Here is a 13424-nt window from a genome sequence, read left to right as displayed (position 1 = left end):
GGGCTTCCCTGATAGCTCAGTTGGTAAAGAATCCACCTGTAATGCAGGACACCCTGGTTTGATTCCTGGGTTGGGAAGATCTGCTGGAGAAGGGATAGGCTACCCACTCCAGTATTCTTGGGCTTCTCTTGTGGCTCAGCTAGTGAAGAATCTGCCCACAATACAGAAGACCTGGGTTGGGAAGATGCCCTGGAGAAGGGAACGGCTACCCACTGCAGTATTCTGGCCTGGAGAAGTCCATGGACTGTATAGTCCATGAGGTCACAGAGTCAGACACAGCTGAATGACTTTCACTTTCAATAATTTAAAAAAAAAAATCCAGTTTTGGAAAGAGGATTTTTGCATTATTTCCTCAGTCTACTTATATAACCCCTCCAGTCCCTAAATCTAGGGTTCCCACATCACTTGGATATTCAGGGTGAGATGGCTAACTACCCAGGTAGGGATGTTTTGTAGGCTACTGTCCACCTCAAGTGACCAGATGACCTCAGGGGGGTTCCCTTATCTCCTAAATTTACTTCCATGTTTCCTGATGGCTGGGAAGAAAAGGCTTATTAAAGAGACACTGTAACCTTCCATCTTTTTGGTAGAAGGGACAGAGGCCCTTTTAGCTGGTGAGAATAGCTGACTCCAGAACATCCTGTGGTCTTCCAAGCAGAGGGTCATGATCCCAGGCTCCCCTGTGGTGCTTGTTAATGAGCAAGACCTCTGACCTGGGGATGCTGCTAACTTGGGCAAGCCAGCAACTTTCACTACTGCCTCTCCTCAGCTCCTGCTGTGAGCAGCTCCAAGGGGCTCCACTTTATAGCCTCTTAATAGGCTTCTAATCTGTGTGAAGACCAGGTGGGTGAGGGAAAGGCCCCCAGCCCTGCAGACAGCCAAGCTGCCCTGTCCTCTCATCCCGGAATGCCAGAAGGACAGTACCATTTTCAACGTGTGCCAAGGCGGGAAAAAGACTGAATAGCACTGCACCAAACAGACCTCGGGGAGAGCACCAGTCTCCTCCAGATGACCGCGTGAAATCAGAGCTTCCCCCAAGTGCATGTCCATTATCTTTACAAAGCTTTATTGCAACCTGTACATCAGGGTGACAGTTATTCAGTGTTTTGAAAACAGTAACAAAGAAGGGCACAGATACTGGACACCAGGGAGCTGGCTCCTCCATCTCCCAGCAGGAACACAGGGCGGGCTGACAGCTTCTGCTGACCCGGGGACAGGAACCTCGGGAACAGGCACATCTCCGGCTGTGTGGAGAGGTTCGCTTTGGTCCAAAGGATGTCTTCTTGATACAAAATCAGAAGGCGGCCACAATTTCTAACTTCCTTCCAGAATAAGCAACACCAGTTGCTGCAGCCTTCTTTGCTGAGTAGGGACCAGAGGTCCCAAGCAAGGTGGCTGGAGTAGGGCAGGGCGCCTCTCCACAATTTTCTGGGTGACAGTGCCACCTCGTTACACTTCTACGAAAAAGCTGGACAGCCTTCTGGCTAGCAGTGGTCAGTCCGCAGATCACCCAGCTTAAAGGAGGAATCCGGCCACGGTTTTCTGAGTCTGTTCTGAGAACAGATTATTGCTGAGCACAGGTCACATGATTGAGTCTAGTTGGGGTGATTTAAAAATTGCCCTAAGGCCGTATAGTCAGCCACTGCTGGTTTAAAAAAACAAAAACCACTTGATGTACATAAGCGTAAGAAACAACTGTAAAACTTCATCTGGAAATCAGACAAGCTCTAATTTCTACAGAAATCACACCTCCCTGCAGCAGGGAGTGGAGGATGATCTATTGCTTGATTTCAGGGGACAGGCAGGACCAGCACCCACTCACTGGTGGGTCTGCAGGCAGGCCTCGGCAGGGACGAGTCAACACCAGCACACCAATGATGAGAAATTCTGTGTGGCCTTGGGACCTGCTCCCCAGATTTTCACTAGCACAGCTTTCATCAGCTAGTGTTCATTTTTGGCTTAAGAAAAATCTCCACGTTCATGGGATTTAAATTTAGGCCTGCACCATCCTTCACACTGCAGGGTGGGGGCTGCCGGCCGTCCTACTCCATCATCGGCCTCGAGGGGCCCCGCGGCTCACAGCCACCGGGTGCTGAGGGCGCTGTTACAGACCGAGGTGCTCCGGGAGCTGCTGTGTCTGGAACAAACCCTCAGGTAGGTGTAGGGCGGGTATGAAATGCCTTACTGAGAGTGTGAAATGGGGAATTTACAGTCCGTTCCGTCTAGCGAAGAGCATGCATGCGTGGAGCCTGGAGGTGCACGCTGCCCCGGGGCCCCGGCGGCTCCCACCTCTTCATATGGGTTTGTATAACAAGGTGGTGACGTATTTTTTCTTGTACCGGTGGGTCGCGCTGAGCACCATCACTCCATCCTGAGGAAGAGGGTGGAAATATGCTCAGATTTTAGGGAACACGAGAATCCAGAGGGTGGCATAAACACAAGTGCCTGGGCCCGGAAGCTGCCCTCCAGGTAAGGACTTCAGGCCGTTCCAGCACTGGGGTGGGGGGGTTGCCTCAGGGCAAGAAACACGGCTCAGAGAGTAACAGACGGGTCCTTACCTTGATGGAGAGCGCATAGAGGTGGTTCAACATGACGTGGTTGGGCTCAGGGAGCAAAGCTGGATCACACTGCGGGTGAACAAAAGCAGATGTGTGCGCTTAGTAGGATCTAGAAATCACGGAGATTCTCCCACGTTTCATGGGACTGGATTTCAAAGGAAAGGAGGCAGGCTCTCAGGCCCCTTTCTTCCTAAGTCAGGCGGTGAAAGGCTTGTTCATGATCACAGGGGAGGTGAGGGGTCGTGCCAGGTGACTAAGCGGAGCTCTTGGGGTGTCTGCTGGGCACACCAACGTGCGTCTCTGATCAGGCTTCATGTTGGTCTCTAGAGCGTGGGCCATGGCTCTGCCCTCTTGTTGGAGGACCAGAAAGAAAACTGCACTGCAGGTGCTTTTAAAGAAAGCTGGAAGAAAAAACAACTATGCTCCAGGCTCCTGAGCACTGGATTGCAAGTCTCTGAGACTCAGACGGTGAGCCTGAAGAAAGCACTGGATGACTGGGGGCAGGGAAGAGGTGCTATTGCTTCACACAAGCTCATATATTGGACCCAAAATGTTGCCACATCTTCCTATTTTTAAAGAGAAGTCAGAATCCAGGGTATTTTCAATGTACACTCCCCAGTTTTATAAATGCTGAAGCACCTGACAAAAGCTGGCTCAGCTATCAGGTGTGTGCATGGGGCTGCTCTCCACACAGGGGAGGGGTGGGACCCGGTGCCCAAGGACAGTGCGCCCTTGGGGACACGTGACCGCTGCAGCGGACGCCGGCACGTGTGGGCCTCCAGCTCTGCACCTGAGCACACGTGCACCCACCTGTGTGTGGCACCCAGAACAGCAGCATGATTACCTTATCACCTAACAGGCATGTGTGTTTTGGGTGATGGCTTGGACCAAGCAAAAGAACATCTAGATTCCTAAGAATTATGGCTATGCTGCTCAGTCCAGAGGTGGGGGAACTGGGCAGTTCAGGTTAAACGGGATGGAAAGTTAAGGTGCTCTTAACTTTAACAACATGCCCTTCAGGATGAAGGCACGCTTGTTTTCAGCAGTAATATCAATTACCAGGGGCAATGTGCATTACCCACAGACCTCTAATTTTGATCCAGGAGCAATGATGCTTCTAGAAGCAATTCGGTGATTAAAACGAGATTCTAAAATTTGAGGGCCAGAGGAAGAATTCTATCATCATGTAGCTTACTGAAAACAGGGGGTTACATATTTTATCATGAAATTAAAAAGGAACGGGGCTCAGGCTAGATGGGGGTGGAACACAAGAGGAAGAGCTCAGAAAGGCAGCATGGGACAGGGAGGTGGCGTCTGCTCTGGGAGCATCTTGCGAGCAGCCCTTTCCTGAATCAGAGGTGTAGCTGGCATGAACATTGATGGGCGACACTGACCATTTTCCCCAGCTGCTTTGCCAGAGGTGGCCAGAGGGGAGCAGCGGAACGTAACCATGGAGGATGGTCTGGGAAATGTCTGGATAATACTCACGGAAATGCCCGTGTCCTTGTTTAGGATGACTTGGAGGAGATGTGGTGGGAGGATGGGAGGCGCTTTAAACCGCTCCTCTGGTTTCGAGATATAGGGCTCCTGATGGTAGGGTCCCGGTGGGGAACTGGACAACTCTGGGGAGAGATGGCCACAGGACATTTACTTGAGAAACTGGAGTTCTGGGTCAGAGTCACAGGAAGCTGTTCGCAGTGACCCAACCCGACAGCCACACAGGCTAACACTTCCTCCTCGCTGCAGGTGGGGCCAGCAAACACCTCAAAGAAGCTCAAGGCTAGTGAGGCTTCCATGGTTAGGCCCAAGTCAGGAGCACTGCCAGCCAGAATAAAAACGAAAGCAGGCAACCTGTTGACACAGGGGCAAGGGCACATTTCAAAACTAAAGCAAGAAGTTGAAAACCTGACCTCTAAAGGCTCTCTGCTTCTACCGCTCTCAGGTTCTTTTCAAACTCATGCTCGAGTATATCACTTACACAGATGTATTAAGCTTCTAGCAGTGTGGTACTGTGAAAACTTAGAAGCCGCTCACTTAGTGATCTCTGGCCAGCTTGCAGGCACTGAGCTGTGATCCAAAGGACAATGGGGATGCATGTGGCCGCCTGAGACTCGTGCTATCCACGTGAAGCTGAGATGGCCTGGCTCCGCCAACTCCTTCCTCGTCGCTTTCCAGGGGACAGACTCCCTTCACACAATCCGGCCCCACCACAGCAGGAAACAAAGGCACCGAGGGCAGGAAACTGAGCGGCTGGGAATTATATGCATTCCGAGGAAGGGAGTGTCTGAGTATGAGAAGAGCATGCAGAGTCTGAAGCTGGTTTACCAGCTTGCTTTCCCCAGGTGACCTCTGCTGCAGAACCTTGACTAAAAGCTTTTGTATGTGGTCTAAAATTTCACTTATTAGCAAGTTAAGGTATCTGGACATTCTCCCAATTCCCATTTATCTGAGTAAGAAATGACTTCTTTCAAAGATCAATTAGCTAAGGAGAGTAGAAGATGCTATTTTGTGATGTCTGAGTCCTGGTCAATGACCTTACTTGTCAGCCACGTGGTCCACCTGCTGGTCAGAGTTCTGAGCTGATAAACAGTAAGAGATCCCAGGGGCAAACCCCTGGGCCCAGGCAGGTAAGGGAAGACTCAATCTTCAAACTGAACTGAATCTGTTCTCTTAGACAGTCAGGCACACTCCTGGGGGATCTCTGCCCCACCTCCCACAGGGGTCCTGGAACTGTATAAAGCCCTGCCGGAGGGGGCAGAGCATCTGGCGATGACACTCAACATGCCGACACACCGTTCTCCCTGCCTTGCACGTGCTCTTTCCAAGCAGTTTCTTCCTCTGGGTTTGGATGGAAAGCAACTTACGGAAGGACTGATGACTGGATGACTCTTGGAAGAAGGGCACGTTATACTAGGACCCTTACCCAGCAGGTTGTGCTGTGCAGCCTGTCTTGTGGTGAGCCTCCTCCTCTGAAGAGATTCTGACAAGGTGCAAATGGAATGTGCAAGTGACAGCCAAGGTCACTGAGGGGTCCATTTATCACCTGGCAGGCTAAAACTCTCTAGGAGCCCCAAGTGGGCAGGCGCCCCCAGTGCTGGCCCCTCACGACGCAATGCTACTCTCTAGGGCCTTATGGGCCCGCCCCTGGTACGAGAGCAAACTCTGGTCCCATTTCCAGTGTATGCTTTCTGTGGCCAAGCAGGCCTACTAAATCCTAGAGATGGATCCCCCGCTCCCCGCCCCCAAATGACTTACTGCTCCCTTGAAGCTAGATTTCAGCAAGTTGACTGAACACAGAGTCAGAAATTAGTTTTGTGGCTTTTTAGGGAGATATTCACGTCTACTCATTGGGTGGCTCCTGCCCAAGAGGGAGAGGCAAGGCAAACAAGCGTAATTCAAAATGACACGGCCCCCACCTGCACACACGTGGTATAAAATAACTGTTCATACCAGACACGTCGGAGCACTTTTGGGAATCCACCATTAAAGCGTCAAACACTTCAAAGTCAGTTTTCTTCACCTGAATGACGTTGTTGACTGTGCCAAGCTGGCTGGTGACTACTGGCTGGGAAGAGACAGACAGGTAGAAATCTTAATATGTAAGGTCTCCAAAGGTATTCTTTAGAGGATTTAGCATTCCTGGTGGGAAGGCTTCATCTCCTGGCCCGCCAACCGGCTCATCCAAGTCAAAGATGCCAACAGGCTGACAATGAGCACTGCTATCTAGCTCGGTCACACACAGGGACTTCTACCAGCAGGACAGAGGGACCTGGCACCTGTCTCTGAGGGCAGGCCCTGTGCTTGAATCGTGTGGGCAGCCAGAGGACTGGGGCGGGAGGAAGTGTACCTCGGAAGGGTCGTGTGTCCACTGACCATCCACAAAGAACTTGTACTGATGCTCTCCTTCCGGCAGATCCAGGATGGCTACAAAGTTATTGTGGCTGCAAGAGAAAAAGGAAGCAGAGGGTGTCAGTAGGGTGAGCTGCACTCTGAGCTGACTTGCAAAACCAGCCACGGAATAAAACAAAGCTTCCACGTAAAATCAACAGTTCAGCCACAGGAGAAATAAACATTTTTTAACCAACTGAGACAATTCATTATAATGATCTCAATCCAGAAAAGCTACCAGAAAGTAGCAACATAAGAGGTTTCCTGGAAAACTCGCTTTGCCCAAATACCAGGAATCTACATTCCTACCATCAAAAACTCAACAAACAGGCATCTGTCCTCCCGCTATACGCAAAGTAACACCTGGCGGTCTGGACGCCGAGGAGGACAGCAACACAAGACAAGCAGCAAGCTGCCTGCCAAGTTCTACCCTCTGTCAGTCTGCCTAGCGCAGGACAGGGGATCAATTTCACAGGATGTACAAAGTTCCCTACAGAAACTTGTATAACTACTAACAAAAAAAAGGTTCCAGGAAAACCTCTCTCATTTGATTGTTTTCTTCCCTTGACAGGCATGACTTATAACTGGGCTGAGTGGCTCCCTCCTACACCAACTGGACTCCTGGAAAAGCAGGCAGTTCCCTGTCAAGAACCAGGCCCAGCCTGGTTCTGTGTATAACAGAAATAACCGAGTGATGTTTACTTCTAAGTGTGTTTTTTGGGTGTGAGACTTTAACCCTGTGAATTATTAAGCATGACTATTTTCCCATTCAGCATCTACTTTATAAAAACATCCTCTTCTATTCATCCCCAGGGATCGTTCAGAAACCAGAGGATCCCTGGGTTAAGACAAATACGTGAACACATCCAGGTGAATACCTTCTTGTGAGGGGAAGTTTACTCCAGTTGTTAAAGGACCCAGACAAGTAAACTTCCTTTCCACCCCCCGTCCATCGAAAAACAGTTGGCCGAGCCTGGGCAGGAGCTTTGTCGTTCACTTCCAGATCGTGCTGCCAGGCCAGGAACTCCTCCTTCTCTGGAGCCTAGAAACAGAGCAGTTTACTCAGGAACAGGGAACAGGAACAGCGAGAGACTGTTACCTTAATACTGACAATTCATTCTGAAAAGGCAGCTGTCACTACCCAGGTTTATATTCCAGCCCATTAACTCACCAGCTGTGCCTCAGTTTTCCCACTTGCAAAATGGAGAGAATAAAAGTAATTCTTAAGGTTGTGAAGACTGAGACAGTCCATGTAAAATGCTCTGCACGGGGTCAGACCCAGGGTAGGTGCTTCATAATTAATAGCTATTATTATTGCTGTTATTCAAGGGGTATACATCAAAACTTGAAAAATTATAAAACTCACTTGAAAGAAGGCAGCAATGAATTTGAGACAAGGTAATAAATGTCATTTTCTTCCCTTAATCAAGCAAGATTTAAAGTACATGAAAATTTATTAGGGACAATTCCAGAGCTTTCAACTTGGCGACTGGGAAATCCAGGTGCTGAGGAAGGGAAAAGCTATTCACGGAGTGCCATCCAGGCAGCACGGAGCAAAAGGTAAGACAAGACAAAGACTGACCCTCATTAAACGGTAACTTCTTGTGTGGGCAGCCGTTGTCTAACAGAGGTATTCTGGGATGGGAGAAACAAACACGTTTGACTCTCAGTGGAAGATACGTGGTTTTGGATTTCTCATATTTTTTCCTAGTCAGAAGCCAGACTAGGAGTGCTAGGCTGTGACAGACTCTTAAAAGGTCTAGAGCAAGCTTCTAGCACCTTCATTTCAAATACTGACCTGAGCTCATTTAAAAGATACCTGCATTCTTTGCGCTTTAACAAAAGCTACAGATTAAATAACAGACTGGTATCATTTTCCACTGGGGATGTGATAACTAACCACAGTCAAAACGCTGACCTACGGAGAAGGCGATGGCACCCCACTCCAGTACTCTTGCCTGGAAAATCCCATGGACAGAGGAGCCTGGCAGGCTGCAATCCCTGGGGTTGCAGACAGTTGGACACAACTGAGCGACTTCACTTTCACTTTTCACTTTCATGCACTGGAGAAGGAAATGGCAACCCACTCCAGTGTTCTTGCCTGGAGAATCCCAGGGACGGGGGAGCCTGGTGGGCTGCCGTCTCTGGGGTCGCACAGAGTCGGACATGACTGAAGCGACTTAGCAGAGAGTACAGTTAAAAAGAATCCAAGACTTTTTTTTTTGTATCTAGGCATCTAATCCAGTGTGTCTGCTATATCTTTCAATAACTTCTATGGAAATGATAGGGGAAGTTATTTAAAATAACTCTGTACAGATCACTTCCTATGTTAAACATTTCTTGTAAAGAGTTTTAATTTGGCAAAAGAACAGACACTTCTTAAAGAAAGTAGTTTGATTCTTATGGTGTCTTAAACAGCCACCTTTGGGCCAAAATTATTTCCTGGGGAAGAGATATCAAACTGTTGGAAAAAGGATTTCACAGTTCACTTTGCACACAGCCTTGGGAAAGCAGCAAACTCAGAAAGCAAGTTGAAATGACAGGCTGGAGGGCTAAGGAAAAGCAGACTCTTCACAGTTAGCCTCAAAGCTAAGATTCAGGTGAGGAAATAAGGTAATGACATGGTCACCCATTCCAGCATCTGAGGAAACATGAGCACAACCGGAATGACCTGCCGGACAATTAGCCCAATGGACAGTGATGGTTAGCAGGCAGCCAGAAACTAGCAGGCCCTGGGGGGAGGAGGGGTACTTGTCATCTTCCCTTAACCGACTGTCCCTTAAGCATTTAGTTCATTTCTTCAGGCTATACCACATACATATCAGCTGCCAGAATCACCGAGTACTCTTGGACTGGGCTCTGCCCCTGGAAACAGACCACAGGAGGTGGTTAGCAGGAGAGCAGCTAGAGCAAGAATTGAGAATTATCTTCAGTTTATCATGATAAGTTAAAGCAGACTGCAGCAGGACATCTAAGTTTGGCCTGTAAAAATGTTTGCTTTGGCCTGTTTAAAATATTAAGCCATATATAAACAATAGGAGAGAGAAGCTGAGTAGCAGCTGGCTGCCTCCTTTAGACTGATGTTTCACTTACTTACTGACCTCCAAAGTCAGATTACTCTTCTGTGCCTGCTCTCAAGGGTGAACCACAAATTTTCCGCGTAACTAAAGACCTCTGGACAACTGCAGTCAGCTATTCAACTCATATGTTCACTTTACACGTGTTCTCCAAAACAGAAAAGAAACTGTAAAACCACAACAAAAGGCTCCGTCAACCTACTTAAAAGTGGTGGAAGGTTCCTGAGAGCTGTGAAATTAATTATACCTAAGAGAAAAGCAGAGACTGGGGCTCAATTACTGCTGGTGCCACGATCTTAATTAATCAAAAATTTGAGCCTGTCTCAGCGCTGCCTTTTCCTTAATGATGTTAAACGAAGTGAATTCCTTCCCCCTCGGGGAGACTTTCTCACATCGGTAATTAGACAGAAGTTACTGAGCTAAGAGGGCTCTTCCACTTCTTAATTAGAAGGAATAGGGCGCGGGCTTGGGGGGCATCTAGTAGACTTCAACAGTTAAAAGGGGAATCAGATTGTCCCACTCGCCATTACCTTGATTTCCTCAGAGTGAAAGAGGTCGGCATCTTCGGGGCTGTCCATCAGGATCTTGGGCCTGTCTCCATCCTTGGAGCCCCCGGAGCTGTCCCTTCGGGGTGTCTTGTGGCCGCCCTGCCGGTCCAGCGCAGCGCGCTCGCTGCTCGTGTTGCCCATGGCGAGGGTCTACGGAGACACTGGGAAGCCGAAGAGGCCTCACTCCAGGGGAGAGACAAGGGACACCCAGGATCTCCACCAGGACCCTAGGGAAAAGTCAGATCACTAGGTACCAGAGCCCGCAGGCCAAGGTTCGGGGTCGGGATCCTGATTGAGCCGGGACGGCAAGATTGAAGAGGTCTCACAAAGGCGCTTCACGGGGTCAGACAGCCGGCGACGTGAACCCACCAACTACGATAACCCGACACTCCCCAAACAACTCCCCAACCTCTTAGAAACTTCCGCTTCCGGCACTTGCGCAAAGGGACCCGACCCACAGAGTTGGGGGTGGCTGAGGCTGGAGAAGCCCGCGAGGCCAACTCGACCTCACTTCCGCTTCCGGTCCAGGTCCGCGCCCTGGCAAGCTCCCTAGACGGTCCCGCGGGCTTCGGAGAGCGCAGTCGCAGTCGGTCGCTCAGGACAGCGCGGGACGAAGTTGCTGAAGGCCGGCAGGGGGCACAGAAGCGCGCAGGTCATCTGGGCTTCGGTCCCGCGCTGGCATGAGTGAGAGTGTTATCTTGGCTATCTTTGCTCACTTCCAGTTGATTCTACACTTTACAGCCAAAGGGATCGTCCTAAAGGGCAAATCTAATTAAAAGACTCCTTAAAGCCCTTTAATGCGCTAGCTCTCATGCCTTTGAGTGCCTTAGAATCATGTGGAGTGCCTGTTCAAAATGCATATTCACATGCCTCTAATCTCCTGAAATTATGATTTAGAAGCCCTGGTGTGGGTTCTGCATTTTAATAAGCACCCTAGGTGATTCTGATGCAGGTGGTCTTGTAGGTGTTTGAGAAAATGACAGACCGTTAAGCTCCCTGGAAAATTTTCACGTTTTTCAACTCCCAGTAGCTTGGGAGTTGTAAAATTCTGGAATTATTAGTGTGTTTTCAAAAAATTGAGTGCACAGCCTTTTGATAGCTAATTCTGCAAGCTATTTTAAAATCACTTTGAACATCATTCTGCATAAAATGCATTTATTTATTAATGTTTATCTTTTACTATGGCCGGTGCTTCAGCCAGAAGAGTGTACATATGTGGGACTAAAATATTCTAATCTTCTCCCTCGTTAGTCACTGTTAGGATTTGTGGTGGTGGTGGTGGTAGGTGTGTGTGTTGTATTGTTTTTGCATGTGAGTATCTCCAAATGCTTTGCTTTTGCTGGGCCTGAGCATGCACTTTGTCCATTGAACATGTAGAACCTACATAGTGCCGGACATTGTATGAAGTAAATGGGAGACACAGATGACTAAGGTATGGGGAATTTGGCAGTATCTAAAAACAATAAAGGGAATTCCTTGGTGGTCCAGCGGTTAAGAATGCGCCTTGCAATGCAGGAGACTAGGGTTCCATCCCTGGGTCTGGGAGCTAAGATCCCACATGCCATGGAGCAACTATTAAACTTGCTCACCTTGGAGCCTGCGCACCACAACTAGAGAGTCCGTGTGCCACAACTGCTGAACCCGCACACCACAACTGGAGAGTCGTTTGCCACAGTGAAAAGATCCTGCCAGTCACAAGGAAGATCCTGTGTGCCACAACGAAGACCTGATGCAATCAAATAAATAACAATAAAAATAAAATACGTACCTTCATTTTGGTACACAACTTTACTTCTAGGAAATGCCTACAGAAAAACACATGCTAAGATTATATGCAAGCAAGTTCATCTGAAGCATTCTTTCTAATGCTATAAAACATTAACTCCAAGATCCCCATTTTATTTTACATTTTAATCTCTCTAAAACGGTGTGTCTTACAGTCAGTGGAATCTTAGATTTGATGAAATAAGGAAACGTGGCTTTGCCACTTAGGAACTGTCACCTGGTTTCCTCTTTTGTGAAACGGGGAATAAAAATAACACCTTATCTTATAGATTTGCCTTGTGAATGAATTGAGAACATGCAGGAAAAGTGCTTTGCATAGCACCTAACTCTTAGTAACCAGCCAGTAAACATTAGCACTTTTATTAGTATCATTATGCTTGCAAATAGAAAGTTCTGGGAAGATTTACAACATGTTGTTAATACTGGTCCCCTCTTGGGAGAGAACTTGGATTGGAAACATGAGCAGACAGAAATGGGATTTTCACTTTTTAGATTACTGTTTGAAAATGCTTCTACTGCAAAGGTGTACTACTTCTGTAATTTAAAAACATTTTTTAGGGACTTCCCTGATGGTCCAGTGGCTAAAACTCTGTGCTCCCAATGCAGGGGGCCTGGGTTCAATCCCTGGTCAGGGAACTAGATCTCACATGCTGAAACTAAGAGTTTGCATGTCACAACTAAAGATCCTGGGTGCTGCAACTAAGATGTGGCATAGCCCAAATTAAGTTAATAAATAAATAAAATATTAAAAAACAAAAGTGTAAACTTTTAATAAATCTAAATATACATCAATATAAGAACAATATAAGAACTTCTAGGAATTTATCCTACAGATACACTCATACACCTGCAAAATGATGGACAAAGTCATCCATTGCAATATTTGAATATTTGCAAGAGAAAAGCACTGGACACAGCCTATCTGTCTACCAGTAGGAAACTGGTTAAATAAATCATGACATATCTATGTAATGGCAAGCTATGCAGCCTTAAAAATGAGAAAATGCTACATGTTGACATGGATCAATATCCAAAATATATCAATCAATAAGAAGGAAAAACAAGTAAGGTGCAGAACAGGGCATCAAAGTATGTAACATTTAACGGGGCAGGGAGAAAAAATATACACATGTATTTGCCAGTAAAAGTACAGGAAATCTGAAGAATATATATGAATATAATATAGGAAACTGACACTATTGTTTGCTTCTAAGGAAGGCAACTGGGCTTCTGGGAGACTTTTCACTTTATTCCATTTTATACTTTTGGAATTTAGTGCCAGGTGAATGTTAACTATTTAAGAAATAAATATAATTTTAAGAAAAAAGAAGAGAGAGGTGCTTAGCTCTGGAAAACGGAACCCTGCCTCGTTTCTGGACTCTACAGGGCTCAGCACTGAAACCCCTCAATTGTGAAAATAAGAGCCTCACCCTCTTTCCTCCTGTTCCTTCTAGGAAAATACATCTGGCTCAAGCCATGACAGCTAGATGATAATCTTACAAGGTCTCCTGGGCAGGGGCATGTATTTAGTAACTATGGAAACTTCCAGTCCAATCCCTTGACTATTG

At 47.5% G+C, this 13424-nt stretch overlaps 1 protein-coding gene across 1 annotated transcript; it reads right to left on the bottom strand.

The window, feature by feature from the left end:
• Window positions 1–1045: 1045 nt before the first annotated feature.
• On the bottom strand, window positions 1046–10592 carry PRKAB1 (protein kinase AMP-activated non-catalytic subunit beta 1). Its single transcript, XM_027566747.1, has 7 exons — window positions 10054–10592; window positions 7325–7488; window positions 6406–6499; window positions 6009–6123; window positions 4047–4180; window positions 2559–2627; window positions 1046–2371 (listed from the first exon to the last, which is right to left on the bottom strand). The coding sequence occupies exons 1-7, from the start codon at window positions 10210–10212 to the stop codon at window positions 2294–2296; spliced, it is 813 nt and encodes a 270-aa protein (XP_027422548.1). The 5' UTR covers window positions 10213–10592; the 3' UTR covers window positions 1046–2293.
• Window positions 10593–13424: the final 2832 nt, after the last annotated feature.

This window comes from Bos indicus x Bos taurus, chromosome 17 (genome assembly GCF_003369695.1).
Source record: "Bos indicus x Bos taurus breed Angus x Brahman F1 hybrid chromosome 17, Bos_hybrid_MaternalHap_v2.0, whole genome shotgun sequence".
NCBI classification, from domain to species: Eukaryota; Metazoa; Chordata; class Mammalia; order Artiodactyla; family Bovidae; genus Bos; species Bos indicus x Bos taurus.
The sequence above is the reverse complement of the archived record's forward strand: the minus strand, read 5'-3'. Positions and strand labels throughout refer to the sequence as shown.

What these genes read in the sequence shown, in the direction of transcription:
- PRKAB1 (XM_027566747.1), bottom strand. Translation starts at nt 10,212, where the DNA reads ATGGGCAACACGAGCAGCGAGCGCGCTGCGCTGGACCGGCAGGGCGGC. An exon ending in ACAAGGACACGGGCATTTCC is followed by an intron (nt 2,628 to 4,046) that starts GTGAGTATTATC and finishes GTTCACCCGCAG; the next exon opens with TGTGATCCAGCTTTGCTCCC. An exon ending in TCTATGCGCTCTCCATCAAG is followed by an intron (nt 2,372 to 2,558) that starts GTAAGGACCCGT and finishes CCTCTTCCTCAG; the next exon opens with GATGGAGTGATGGTGCTCAG.